Source organism: Pygocentrus nattereri, chromosome 15 (genome assembly GCF_015220715.1).
Source record: "Pygocentrus nattereri isolate fPygNat1 chromosome 15, fPygNat1.pri, whole genome shotgun sequence".
NCBI lineage: Eukaryota > Metazoa > Chordata > Actinopteri > Characiformes > Serrasalmidae > Pygocentrus > Pygocentrus nattereri.
The window spans coordinates 10358012-10372633 of NC_051225.1; the positions used below are offsets into that span (position 1 = coordinate 10358012).

Sequence of the window (14622 nt, forward strand, 5' to 3'; positions counted from 1 at the left end):
ACAGCCACGCATTATTTAGTGTTTACTGTTTTTGTTGATATTTTATTTTGTGGATTTTCGCTTTCCTGTTTTGTAGGAACATCCAACTACACTCATTGGCCATTTTATTAGAAACACCTGCTATAACGGGTGCACTTTGTATGTTTACAGTTACAGACTGTAGCCCATCTGTTGCTACACAGTTTATCAGCAACCATTCTGTCCATCAAGGGAAATGGGCCAGCATAGGAACCCCATTGACCAGATATTATTTAACTGGTGGATCATTTTCAGCACAGCAGTGACAGTGACATGGCAGGCAGTGTGTGGCTCTGGTGCAAATTTGACACAGCGGCATATTGATTTTATTTGATTGCATTGATTGTATACCTACAGAGTGAACCTTCAGTACTGTGCAGAGGTGTTGGGCATGGTATGTAAAGTAATATGTCTAGGCAGTAAGCATTTAACATTAATATTAATATTAACACAAGTAAACAATACATGGTGATTTTGTGTCTCTTATTTATGTTTATATTTATGCATTTTCTTTTTACATGGTAGATAGACCTGATAAAATGGCCTATTAGTGTAGAAACATGACAGGTATGCTTATTAAGCTCAGTGCATATTTACTAGCCTGTTATTTTAATATGTTAAAGTATTGGATATTTTGAGTAGCAAAGGTGATGAATCACCAGTTTCTCTACTACAGCTGTTCTCATATTTTGAATGTTTCTGTAATCACAGGTATATTAAATTTTCATGTATTTTTAAGTATATTTCCACACACTGTTTTTCTTACTTGCATAGAACGGTGTTAAAATTGAGGTAGCACAAACAATAGAGGAAAAGTCGCTCCTATTTCTCCTGTTTTTTTTTTTTACTTAAATGATTGTTTAAATAGCTGTAACTACAATTGACCTAATTATGAAACAGTAACAGTAGCATACTTTCTAGACTGTGTATTGTAAAAGCAGCTATGTTAAGGCAGCTCTATTTAACCAGTCACAAAGCTGTGAATGTGCATCCCTCTTACGCTGACCCTCAAAAGCATGCTTTGTGAAATTGACTCAACACAAAGGGCTGTCATTTCCAATCCACTCAACATTGGTTAATTCGTAATCACGCATATGAATTATATCTTCATGTCATCTATTGTGTTGACCATAACCCCATGCTCATCCTCATCACTCTGTTGTTTTTGTATAAAGTCAGTTCCATGCCTGAAGCTCTTGCCCGGCTTCTTTGTGTAAGGGATGTGCTGTGTTCTTTGTCTCAGGTATGAGCAGAAGGAGCCCTCGCACGCCGCTCTCTGACCTGCAGGGCACCAACAATGAGCGGTCTCCTGGGTAAGAATGACGCACATCACTGCACACATGATTTTAAAGTAATAGAATGGCTAAAAGTTACATTTAGTCCATGAGCCAGAGAATGTTTAGTGTCTGAAGTTTGCTTCTTTATGATATGAAAGGATTAATTGAGATAGTAATAAGCAAAATATATCTAAAATCTTCATTTTACAGGGTTTTTTATTTGGAAGTGATTACTCCAAACCCTAACCCCTAAATTTGAACTGAGAATAAAAGATTTATTATGAAATAAAGAGAAATTAACTATTTAAAAAAAATTAAAATGCTGTCTGCGTTGTCATGTAACCCCTAAAGCAGGACTTTGTCTATAGGCGGAGCTTTATTTTGGTCGCAACCTTTCATTTTAGAGCAGGCAGTGAGACTACATCCCTGTCCAAAATGGGTTTTAAACTCTGACTTGGATTCATAAAAATAATAGTATGTCATTTAGTGACCACATAAACAAATTTGAGATTACTTAACAACTCAAATGTGGTTTGAGACAAATGTTTGATCACAAACATTTTGCTTGACACTTTGATGGGGTATAATATTACATTACTTGTTAGCAATATTAGCCTCGTAGCTCCAGTGCAAAGCTAAATGACAACTTTTGACACCAAACATCAGTCTTGGCTGAGTGACTGCTTTTACAGGTAGAGAGTGCATTATGACTGACATTTGCCATCACTTTACCATTGTACCCTCTCCTGTTGTCATCACTGATACTTCCATTAGCAAATGTTTACAGACCACATTTAATAAACTTCAGTCACCCCGTCATCTCTCTGTCTTGAAACTGACTAGGAAGCATCATGCGTAAGATCTCCTCTGTATATGTGTGTGTGTGTGTGTGTGTGTGTGTGTGTGTGTGTGTGTGTGTGTGTATGTATATATATATATATATATATATATATATATATATATATATATATATATATATATATATATATCTGGCACATGGCTGTTTCTTAGTGAGAAATGATGAGTCCAGTCACAGAACTTGTTAAGCCCTTGGCATGGGTTTTTAAGAGACAGTGATGGGTGTGCTGTGACCCTAAAGATGGCTCCCAGCCTCCTTCACCTCATACCTCCTTCATGACTGCATGGCACTGAGATTAGCCCGCGTGTTCTCAACAAGTGGCCAGGGGGCCCGGTTCCACAACAGCTCTTTTGTTTGCCCGTAAAGTCTTCTTAATGTGATTTGCAACCGCACACACTCGGCTAGGTTACTAAGTGACCGCTAAAACCCCACGCAGCTGCTTCCTGTGTGATATCAGAGCGCAGCAATGTGCTCTCTGAGACTTGGAGGACAGGCCAGAGGGCTGATGGTTACTGACTCTCTGCAGGTTCCACTGCAGCACGCCCCCAGTCCTCAGCAGAGGCTCTAAATTACTCCCAGCCTCATGTAGACTTTACAGTCTTTTCATGCTGGACCGAGCAGGATTCACTCTGAAATGGGCCCCACCGCATCTGCTTCTGATAAACACAGTGACAAAGGAGTCCAGGTTCATGTAGCTTGCTTTTTGTTCTGAAACTGCATTTGGACTTTAGACAGTTTTGTCAGTTTTTTTCACACTAAAAATGAAGATGTTTCTTTTTGCTATAAGTATTGAAATCAATGAAGGATTCTGTTTCTTCAGGCACTCACAGTGGAAATGGTTGATGCATAGAGTTTTCATTTTAAGTATTACTCAAAATGAATAATATGACTGAATGAGGAATTTGACTTCAGGTACTTAGAATAAATATATTGTGGAAACTTCATTGTATTTCTAGTTGATGCATGGAGCTTTCATTCTAAGCGTTCAACGTTGCTTGAATGAAGGATTCAATTTGTTCAGGCACTTGAAATGAATGCTTTACACAAAGTGCAGTGTATTGCTAGGTCACTGATGCATGGGGTTTTCATTCAAAGCATTTAATGTTGCATGAATAAAGGATTTGGTTTGGTCAGACACTTCAAATGCAAACTCTGTGCAAAGTGCTTCGCTAGGAAGCTGATTCGTTCTACAAGCCTCAGTTCCAAAAGGTTGTGATTACTGAATTCTGTTTGACCTGTAGCTCATGGATTTAGTTTTGAAAGTGGAATTTTTTTTTCCATTGTAAGTCTTCAGGGGCCTTTATTGTCATATTTTGTGGTTCGTAATGTACCACACATTTTCAGTGGGAGACAGGACTGGACTTTAGGCAGGCCAGTCGAGCTCTGACACCTTCTGCTTATGGAGCCCTGCTGTTGTAACATGTGCAGCGGGTGGCTTTGCATTGTCATGTTGTAAGAAGCATGGATATCCCTAAAAGTGGTATTATGTGCGCAGTAGTTCTCAAACTGGTCCTCTAGGCACTCCAGATAGTCCACATTTTTGCTCCAACCCAACCTGCAAAATACAGATAGAAGAAAAATTTGAACTGGTTTGACAATCAATGACGTGTCGCTCCAAAACATGTAGATATATGAACACACGTTTCCAGTGTGCATCAGTCCATTTCATATGAGCTCAAACCCAGAGAAGTTGGCAGCGTTTCTGGACATGATTGACATGTAGCTTCTTCTGTGTGGTAGGTTCATAACTTGCATATGTAGATACGGCAACAAATTTATTAACAATCAATTTTGAAATGAGTATATATTTATTAAAAATAGCACAGTTAATGAAATATCTCTTCCTCAGGCCAAAGTGAATTTACCTTTACTTCTCATTCACAAATCACTGCTTTCTGTTTTTATTTGCTTTTCATGTGCTGTTTCAACCTATGTAGAAATTTAAGTTTGGACGTATTTGATGTTGCTTTATCTTACTTACTTATTACTTACTTATTTACTTAGTTCAGATAAATTCTCTCCCCATTTTGGTATCAGGCACACTTCAAATATTCACCTGTACACCCTCAAATACTTGTCCCTTTCCATTCACCAGTAGTTTGTAGCAATAGAGCAGACTGAGGAGGGGTGGTACTCTCAGCCTGGGGTATTTATAGGTTTAGACTGCACTGTTGCCTCTGCGCAAAGCTAATTTATTTGCACAAGGGCCTCTGGCTCATATTGCTTTATGGAAGTACTATTATTTACCGTCCCTGTGCTCAGCATGTCCATGCATGCCAAAGGTTTAAATCAGCCAGAGGTACTGGATTGGCTGTTATTGTTGTCAGAATGCCTCTGGACCTGGGCTTTTGGGCCTGGCCTTCTGCTTAAGCATGTTGGACCTAATTGCACAGGCCGTGGGCTAAGCGTGCGGAGTTCTCCAGGGTCTATGTCACAGTTATGCTGAAAAGTGAGGAAAATCTACTGCAGCCTTTCAAAGCCCAATTAAGTGAATCTATTTATGAGAACACACGATTTTATTCTGTTGTTTTAGTCTCCCAGTCGTTTAAAAATACACCCTCTGTTTTGTTACATTGTTAGCAGTTTGGTTATTAAAGGAGCCATGTCATGGAATTTTCCTTGCTTCTTTATTTGCTGTTGTAAATATTGTTAAATTCCAAATAATACCATTCAAACATGTCAACACCAGACAGAAACATCTTATGTTTTTAAACATCTTTGATGATCTCAATCTAAACTTAAGAGTTTGTTCCGTGCATTCCAGCCTGGAGCTTCCAGCTTTTTTTGAGCCAAAAAGAGAGAACATTGACTTTTTTTTTTTTTTTAATGAAACACTTTTTCATTTTTATGTTTTGTTTAAATTCTGTGATAACAGTGTGAGGCCTCAGAACAGTGCTTGTGAGCCACATGTTTAAGATGCATTGTGTTAATAACCTTAGGAATGCTCATTCAAGCTTAATTTTTCATGCTCTAGAAATAAACACCCACACAAAATAACCCCAAAATAACCCCACCTACATTCGATTTTAGTACCTGTTCACCATGACTTGCTCTTACTGTGCGTAAAACTGGTCCACTGAGTCGTTTCCCGTCACATGAGCATCAGATCTGGCTAGAATCCCATCGGTCCACGCTTTGTGCTGTCTCTGTGTGAGGTAAGACCACTGGAGCAGGTTTAAATCACAACCACAGCTGCAAAGTAAACCTCTCTGCACCCGCAGCCCTCCTGCCTGCTTGTTGAGATGGATGGGCTTTAACCTTCACTTTCCTGGACACCACAAAGACTCACAGTGGAGTGTCCTTTTTTCGTTCCTCTCTCTGTTTTGCCCATGGCTGAGTGGTTTGTGTTAAATACTTTTCTCTGGGATTAGGGTTAACCATCCCATCCACTGAACAGACGAGGTTTTGTTCAGCATGGTGAGCAAACTTTACCTTACAGCTAGAAGGATGTCTGAATGTGATTGTGTATTACAATGTCAGTGCAGTGCTGGAGACTTCACTTCAAGTCATGCTTAATGAGAAACGAATGGCTGTGTGCTGCGCTCACATTGAGGAATTGAAGTGGCACAAATCCTTTTTTTTTTCTCACAATGTGAACACAAATGAATTTGATCTGTTCACATTTACAGAGATTTTTAGATCAGCTCAGATCTTATTTGTCAAGGCCAATATGTGAAAGGCTGTGTTCACAATATGGGATTGTAGGACAAGTATTGTTTTTCATAAATGTGTCAGAGGTATGTGTACACAAAAATTTTTCCCCAGATCAAATCTGAACCACTTTGGCTTCGTTCACATTTCAATTCACATTTCAGTTTTGCTCAAATCTGATCATTTAGGACCACATATGAAAAGAACGCATTTATAGCTTGAACATATAAAGAAACACTGAAAACTGTGGTTACTGTGTATATTTTCAACAACTCTTGCTGTGTGCTGTTTTATTCATCATACTTGCTCAGAGTGCCCTGCTGGTGTTGGTTACTAGGTAAATTCCAGTGTCAGATGGTTGGGAATGGAAGTGAGTCTGTAGATTCCTTTTGAGTGTGTTGGTTCCTGAGCATGTGCTTATTTTGTCTCATCAGAGAGAGCCGGAATGGCCGTGTTGGAAGGCAGAGCAGACTGTCCTCTGCTGGCTCTGTCACCGAGGAGGATGGGATCTTCATCAACTCCACCAGCAGCAAGCTCCTGGAGAGAGCACACGGCATCCTGATGTAAGTCTCTCTCTCTCTCTCACACACACACACACATTGAGTCCTGAGTCAAAGCAGAGATTTAGCTAAATCAAATGTATACGATATTCCGCCTTAGCCCAAATGTGAGCCAAGACAGCTCTCTCTGATGTCGCACAGCTAAAAAGAATAGCAGTAACCATTTTGGGACTTTTTCAGTGCTTTCCCCCCATTTTTATAGATACTGTTATAAGTTATACAGGCAAGCTGATATTACTTAACCCTTTTTCACAGTAGTCATAAAATGAATCCAATTTCTGCTTGTTTTTGTTTATTCATTTTTTAAACATTAGAAAATAATGTTTGTAATATAATAGATAATGAATGACTTACAAAACCGAAAGTGAACTGAATTATTGTCTTGTAGGTGAGCAAACAAGTAGGTTAGCAATTATAAAAACATTTTATAAAAGCATTTTATTTAAAAAAATGTTTTTTCTATCATGGTAGTTGTACACAGTTTTGATGGTAAGAAAGCTACCGCTGCACTTGAATTGTTTTCATAGCAGTTGGTTCCCATCCTTCCTCCTCACCACTCATTCCTTGCTAGCAGCTCAACAAAGTCAGAACATTTCACACACAGAACCAACAGTGTTCTAGTTCATCTGATAGCAGAGTTACAGGGAAAACCTTTTTTTTATATTTTACATTAATTAAAAATATCAGATTTCTTTCCCCCCAGGGGAATAGTCACTAGGATACATAAAACAAGGAGGCTACCAATTAGATGCAAGGCGATGTTGTCAGGAAAAAAAACCTTGTATCTCCAAAATGGCAGTTTTATAGGAGAGAGAAAAAGCCTACTTTTACTTTTAATGTAAGTCAATGGAACTAGACTTTTTTCCAAGTCATTTTGGATCCTTTCTTTTGGTCCATTCTTATATGCTTCATGCAATGAAAATTTACACTCGGTGTAAAAGCCAACAGGCATTTTCAAATTATGTCAAACACTGGAAAACAGCAAAAATGGAGATACAGGGTTTTCTTCCAACAGCAGCGAAAGGCAAGTGTGTTGTAAGTATTTGTGCATGCAGTTTTCACAGTGTAACCTGGCAGCTGTAAGCTTTCATTAGTTTTCTACATTAATGCCAGCTTACTTTGGACAGACATGTCTTGACTGATTATTTACATCTGGGGCAATGAGTGAAATTCCTTAAATTTCTTTTTTTGCTAAACCATCATTTCAAGCAATGTCCTACTTCAAAGGGACCACAGTTTAGTGTAGAGTCCCTTGTAACCAAATTTTTACTGTTTTTTCCCCTCAAGGAGGAACAAAAACTACAAAATGAGACCCAGTCTTCCAAAGGTGACTATTCCAAAAGAAATGCATCTTTATCTTTTTATTAAGTTGTAATTCAGAGCAGTACGTTTTATTTATAACACCTGTTATCTACTGCAGCACTTGCTGGATGTGAAGTCTCTGAAGTACCTTAGTAACCTGACCCTGCATGATCGCATCACCAAATCGCTGCTGCACCTCCACAAGAAGAAGAAACCTCCAAGTATTAGTGCCCAGTTTCAGGTTAGTGCATCTCTTTATTGCTCTTTCATGCTTTCTTTCTCTCTCTCTCGCTCTCTCTCTTGCTCTCTCAATGTCTTTGTTAGTGTGCTTGCACTTCAGTGACTACAGTTGTCCTTAATTAGCTCATTAATCTCACTGAAAGTGCACACTAATTCAGTAATTTCTGGATTTTTTTTTTTTCAAAAAAGGAAACAAAAATGCTTTTACCGACTATTACAACTCATCAGTTTTCATCTCATTTAATTATGACATCAATTATAATTACAATAATGGAAGGAGAAAATCACCCACAATGTTATTCATGAAACACAGTATTAAGATTACTTATAATTTGATCTGATATCAGCCCCCGTCTGAGCTGTGAGTTTGTTTGGTGGAGAAAATGCAGAATTCTCTCATGCTGATGGTTCCAGCTCATGTTTCCCCCTGCGGAGCAGCGAGCAAGGGAGCAGTGGAGGGCCGTAAACACCCCCGGCTGTCTGCAACCACGCAGCCTCTGGCAGCAGGCCTGCACAAATGTGTGGATGACTTCACTTCCCACATCCTGTTGTGGAGCTGATTGCTCTCTTTTTGGGAGAGGAGAAAGTGAATTCCTGACCACCAAAATAGATGCTTTTCCTTCCCTCAGTCCAGACACTGGCATATACACATACACATGCATGCAAGCATGTTGGCCTAAGGTCAGGCCAGGCTGTTAGCAGTGCAGCCCATTTCCTTTTATCTCCAAGTTAAATTCTGTTCCAACTCACAGAAAATCCTGGCTGATAGCTTGCTAAACACTAATTAGGTGTGATACGAAATGAAGTGAAATGAAGTAACACTTGTATTGTCTCAATACAGAGAAAAGTACATGCTACAAATGCTAACTTTAAAGGAGAAGAAAAAAAGCATCCTTAACCTTTCAAACTTGCAAACTCCTGCAAAGTCTGTCAATTCAACAACCATATTGCAACACCCCTTATTTCCAGCCAATCAACATCCACCTCATCTCTTTGAGTATGGAGAGACCTATAGACCTTGGGTTTGTGAAAGGCGCTATATAAATGTAATTTATTATTATTATTATTATTATTATTAGTATTGTTATTATTATTATTATAGACCCTAGACTAAAAACCACATAAATCTTTCAAAAGTTTATAATCACTTGTAATATCTGTCCAAAACAGCATAAATATTTTGTGGTTGCGTGCAATTTGAGACAAACACAGGTCCCCCCCCCCCCTCTACTCTGGCTCCTGTGCATGCACAAATTTCCACAACGAGGGGGAGCTTTTCAGCTTGCAGTTTTTCCAGCGAGCGGCAAAGGTTCCCCATAAACTGACACCATGTTTAGCATTACAAGCTTTCTCATTTATTTTCTAGAAAGTGAACTGTTTCCTCCTTAATAACGTCTCGGCTTTTATGTGCAGTACTGTGCAAAAGTGAGCAAAAGGAGGTTAATTTTTAAGTGTCAGGAAAAAAAGGAAAGATGATATGTTTAACTTTCAGTTTTTCAAAATGAAAAACCTATTTTTCAATACCTTCAAAGTTCAGTCATAGAAGTTGGTTGCATTTTCCACTTAATCCCAACCCCTTTGTTTGATTTAGATTTTTTATTTCTTTATTTATAAGGGCTTTTTGACAGCTACACATCCTTTCAGACTCACTGTGTTGATTTGTCTTTTCACAGTGAAAGGACAGACAGAGACACATGGATTCTGTTTATGTGATGATAACAATGTTTGGGGACTTAAATCTAATCTCCTCAGAAATATATCCTTTAGCCGTTTTAGAAGGAAGCCATTGTGAGTTTGGGTTGTTGCTCAGTTAAATGTTAGTGTCTGTTTGAAGGGGAACAATGTCATTGACAACTTGTGAGCAGCTTTTGTTGGGATGACACAGCTGTTCAAATGTAAAAAAATAAATACTGATGGATTTGATGTTAAACTTTCTTTTGGAAGCTTTTTAGTAATTTTCTGTTAACTGTATTTTTGTTTTTTTTTGCTTTCTTGCTTAAGGATGGTCTCTGACTTTTTCCAAAGTGTGTTAATATAAAAGCATTTTATTCTGGATAAATTTGAGCCATTACTATTGGTCTGAAATGTTCACACAGTGTAAGAAGCAGTTGACAATTTCAGTTGGTGAAAAAAAAAAATAAAAAGTGAAAAGCAGTTACAGGGTTTTGAAATGGCAGTGACAATATAGAAACCATAAAACTTCAACAGGTGCTGACTTAAAACATGCTCTTAATATGTTGTGCACATCAAATGATTTCTCACCTGAAGTCTGGCGCATGGTTTAATGTTGATGTCAGCCACATTTTATATTGATTTATTTGTGTAATCCTCATTGTTCTCTCATTTCTCTCTTAAGGCATCTCTTAATAAGCTAATGGAGACTCTTGGTCAGTCCGAGCCCTACTTCGTGAAATGCATCCGATCAAATGCAGAGAAGGTATCTTCCCACATCCAGCCAGGAATATCAACCCATAAAATAACACTAAAGATGCAGGAATGTGTATGTCATATTCTGCCTGTCTTTTGTATAAGCTGCCCTTGCGGTTTAATGACAGTCTGGTGCTGAGGCAGCTTCGCTACACAGGCATGTTGGAGACGGTTCACATTCGACAGTCAGGCTACAGCGTCAAATACACTTTTCAGGTATTTACATACAGACACTTACACAAACATGCATGCAACATGAAGTTATTTATGTGTCCCATGTAAACATATGTATGTGAGTACCTGCATAATAATATGAATACAGACGTATTCATATGGCATATATTAGGACTTAACATGGTAAGTGTCATTTGTTTATACATTGTGCATTTAAGTATCTATGTGATGATAATGTATGGTAATATGGTAAGACAATAGTTGTAACCTATGCTTTAATTTGTTTTGCAGTTTGAGAGAGAGAGAGAGAGAGGAAATGCATGCATTATTGCCACAAATCCCTGTAAAAAGGCACATCTGCAACCCCTTGAAAACAATATTCATATTAACAATAAAATGTAAACTGGCTGTTTTATTATTTCAGGTTCACTGAGTATAACAGTAACATAAGGAACTGTGCAGAGGTCATTAATAGTGGCATTATTGTAGAATCATCTTTTTTTTTTTGCTTTCTGTTAGTGGTTTCTTATTTATTTATTTATTTTTATGGTTTAGCTCATAACACCCAGTAAACAATGCTGCATCACTACGTGTTTTGTTGATGTGTAAATCCTTGTTAAGCAAAAAAAATAATAATAACTGCACATTTTACTGATTAATTAGAAAAATTCTGGGTGATGATCTGCCAGAATATACAGTTCTACAGTGAACTGTGCTGAGCCCCAGATCTTTACATGCCCAGCCAGCGTATCTTCCCATCTGTATCGCTATATAGTGGGAGGAACAGGTAAATTTCCACCAAGTTTATATAAGATAAAAATATAAACTTTATAATATAATATAATAAGATAAATAAAATCTTTAAAAAAAATTAGCCCTAGTTTTCTTTCAAAATCCTGAACATATGCAAAGACAAGCACATGGGACACTCACACTCAGACAGACACATTAAAAAGGCACGCAGACATGCAGTGAATGCTGAAAGTTTATTAGAATGAACCATTCACTTTTTCCTCCCTGTACTGAAGGGTGTGTGTGGCTTATGGCTCATTTCCTGTGTCTGTTCGTGTCCATGGTATCCAGGGTTGAAATCATTGTTTGCAGTTTGACCTCTTCCTTGCCTAGGTGTGGTTAGCAGGTCCTGGATTATTGTCGTCATCATTTCACAGTGCTTGATGACAGAAATATGTTGGCTACAAGTGTAAATGATATACATCTAAATGATGCCTTCTGCCCTCTGCAACATGAAATATTATAATTTTGCAAAGTGCAAGCATATCAAAACAAAGCTGCAAGACACAAGTAAGTCGCTAGTGTCTAGCAGCATCCCTCAGTCATGATAAAATATTCATCATGGATTACTTTGAGTGACTTACTGCTTTAAAAAAATAAAACAAATGTGGATCTTTAATGTATATTTTGCTTTATTATTAATAATAGTGATAAACATCACCAAACTCAGTCGTTAGTGGTTGCCAAGCAATATACAATCGAAGATTATTCTAGGAACAGCAGAATGGTATTTTTCAACCGCTTTGAATGTGGCTCAGTTTTAGAACAGTTTTCATAGCTCAGTTTTAGATTTTTACTGTTGGAAGTCCCCTCAGCCTCGTGGCCAAGTGACTTCAATAACTGAATTAAACTGTCTTCTGCTCCAGTAATTCCCCCCAGCGTGTGAGTGGGTTGCAGCCTTTATTGGTGGATGTCTGGATAGTGTGCTCACCTTGGCAGTTTGGTCCTCTACACAGCCTCTGTATTGTCTTTAATGAATGTAGCCTGGAATAATTACATACACAGAGCATCTGTTTCCCATGCTTTCCACCCCCTACGGTCTGCAAAAGAATGAAGCTTGTGTTCCCCTCCGGGATTGGATGCATGTTTTTCCAGTGATCTTCACTTCCTCAAATATGATATCCACCATTAGGCCAGGTGGATGTTGAACAGCAGATCCCATTGGGCTGGACATATTAGATATTGCATATCTGGATATACAAATGCTATTCTGTTGGTTTCATTTTTGCTTGTTTGCCCGTCAGGAGTTTGTTCGTCACTTTCACGTGATGCTTCCTGAGGATCTAGAACCCACACAGGAGAGCATCAGAAGCTACCTCTGCCAGGTGGACCTTCCACCTGATGGCTTCCAAGTTGGCTCCTCTATGGTATGACCCTGACCTCCCTGCTGTCTGAGAAAAAAATACATCATGATACTTGAGGACATTTCATATTTAATTTTTCTGTTTAGGGAAAAAGTTGAAACGGGCAAAAACAGCAAAACTGAATGCAAGTTTTGTTTTTTGTTTTTTAAAATTCAACATTTCCAAAACTAAGCTATTCAAATGTGAACAGAGGGGGGCATAAAAATTTGATAAAAACAAATGAATTAAAATGGTACAATGGACTGACATCTAAGTTACTTGTTACTGTCTAATTCATGTAGTTATTGTACACTAAATATTGTTTGCACAATGAACTAAAGTAATGACAGTGGCCTCAGAAAAGCATATTGCAACATAATTCTTCATGATAATGATGACATACCATCATATTGTCTACCCCTTCATAGTTGCATTGCCAAAATGACTAATGAGAGGACAAAAACTGTCTCTCTTGTAGACAAGTTTGTTAGAAGCAAATGGTCACGTGCCAAAGGTCTGCAGTTTGGTCCAATATCTGTAAGATGACAAACTGCCAACGTTTATTAGTAGTGCTCTCAGTAGTGCATACAGTTTGGAATGTGACTGGTATTGGCTGTGTACGTTAGGTATTCCTCCGTGAGGTGGACCGCCAGCAGCTGCAGGACCTTCTCCATCAGGAAGTTTTGAGGAGAATTGTGAATCTCCAGTGCCGCTTCCGAGCTTTGCAGGAGAGAACCAGTTTCCTCATGATGAGACAGGCTGCCTGCATCATACAGGTACTTTTACTGCCTCTCTAACCCTAATACTTCACTGTAGAACACTGACTTACCTGATTTTTCTATTTAGGGAGAACTGCAATTATGTGCTTGCTGTATTCTGCTCTATGCAACACAGTATTGTTTATTCAATCTGTTGGCTGACCTTTGTTGATTATAAGGCTATTTGCATCTGTGCATGACAGTAAGAAAATATTTGGGGGATTTGACTTTATTAGAAATATTCTGTGTCATTTAGAAAGATTTTTCAGCAGCTCAGTTCCTGCTCATTCACTCATGAAAGTGGACCACTGGTACAAGGAGCTTTTCTTGGTGGAACAAAAATAAACATGTTCAGTGCAGAAATTTGAAGGAGGAGAATGACCCGTGAAATATAAATAGCATATGTTAATGGCAAAGAAAACCTGCAAAAACTGTTTTGAGTGAATTGTAATTATAATGTCAAACCTGTGAGCAAATCAAATAATTTTCAAATAGTTTTCAAATCAAACTTTTTTTTCCCTAATTTTTTTTCCTCCTAAAGGAATAATGGCAAAAACTTGAAAAAATAACAATAACAATTATTTTTAAATGCTTGTGTCCTAAATGAAAGTCTAACTGGTGGATCACTTACCAAATCTCTCAATCTGTACTGGTCTTCGTGTGCAGCGCTTCTGGCGGAGCAGCCAGGCCAAACAGAGGAATGAGCAGCTGGAGCGTGATCGTAACCTCCAGCAGGGAGCAGCAGTGTGTATCCAGTCAGCCTGGAGAGGCTTCAGAGACCGTCATAGATTTTTGCTATGGAGAAAAGCAGTCCTGGTCATCCAGAGGAACTGGAGAGTATGTCGTTATCGACGGGATCGAGCTGCACTCATGATCCAGGCTGCCTGGAAAAGCCATAAGGCCAGGAAGCACTACCTCCAGCAACAGCACATGGTCATTGTACTCCAGGCAGCATGGAGAGGCTATTTGGCCAGGCAGAGGTAAGCTACTGCCCTCACTACAGAGGGCTGCTTTGTTTAGCCATATTGCTTAATAATACAGGCAGTTTGTTGGTCTCTGAAATGGCCTGGATCAGGCCAATCCATGACCTAAGCTTGTGCCTGCTCAGATCTTACTGGTAGCCAGCCAAGCAGAAATCTCCTGATTCGCTCACTGCTAATATTACACAAACGTTCCAACACCAAGTAGGAGCATTGTGTTGAATTGTCTCAGAGTTCCACA

The 14622-nt window shown here is 38.6% G+C and overlaps 1 protein-coding gene across 6 annotated transcripts in view; it reads left to right on the forward strand.

The window, feature by feature from the left end:
- The window catches only part of myo9aa (myosin IXAa), a 146530-nt gene that overhangs the window by 112923 nt on the left and 18985 nt on the right, over positions 1 to 14622 (forward strand). For all 6 annotated transcript variants that reach the window (XM_037545108.1, XM_037545109.1, XM_017709807.2 and 3 more), the window contains 9 exons: positions 1262 to 1331; positions 6240 to 6368; positions 7653 to 7692; positions 7786 to 7908; positions 10264 to 10344; positions 10440 to 10550; positions 12545 to 12667; positions 13270 to 13419; positions 14068 to 14381. In XM_037545108.1, the coding sequence (XP_037401005.1) occupies positions 1262 to 1331; positions 6240 to 6368; positions 7653 to 7692; positions 7786 to 7908; positions 10264 to 10344; positions 10440 to 10550; positions 12545 to 12667; positions 13270 to 13419; positions 14068 to 14381 (1141 nt within the window). The remainder of the gene's footprint in view (positions 1 to 1261; positions 1332 to 6239; positions 6369 to 7652; positions 7693 to 7785; positions 7909 to 10263; positions 10345 to 10439; positions 10551 to 12544; positions 12668 to 13269; positions 13420 to 14067; positions 14382 to 14622) is intronic.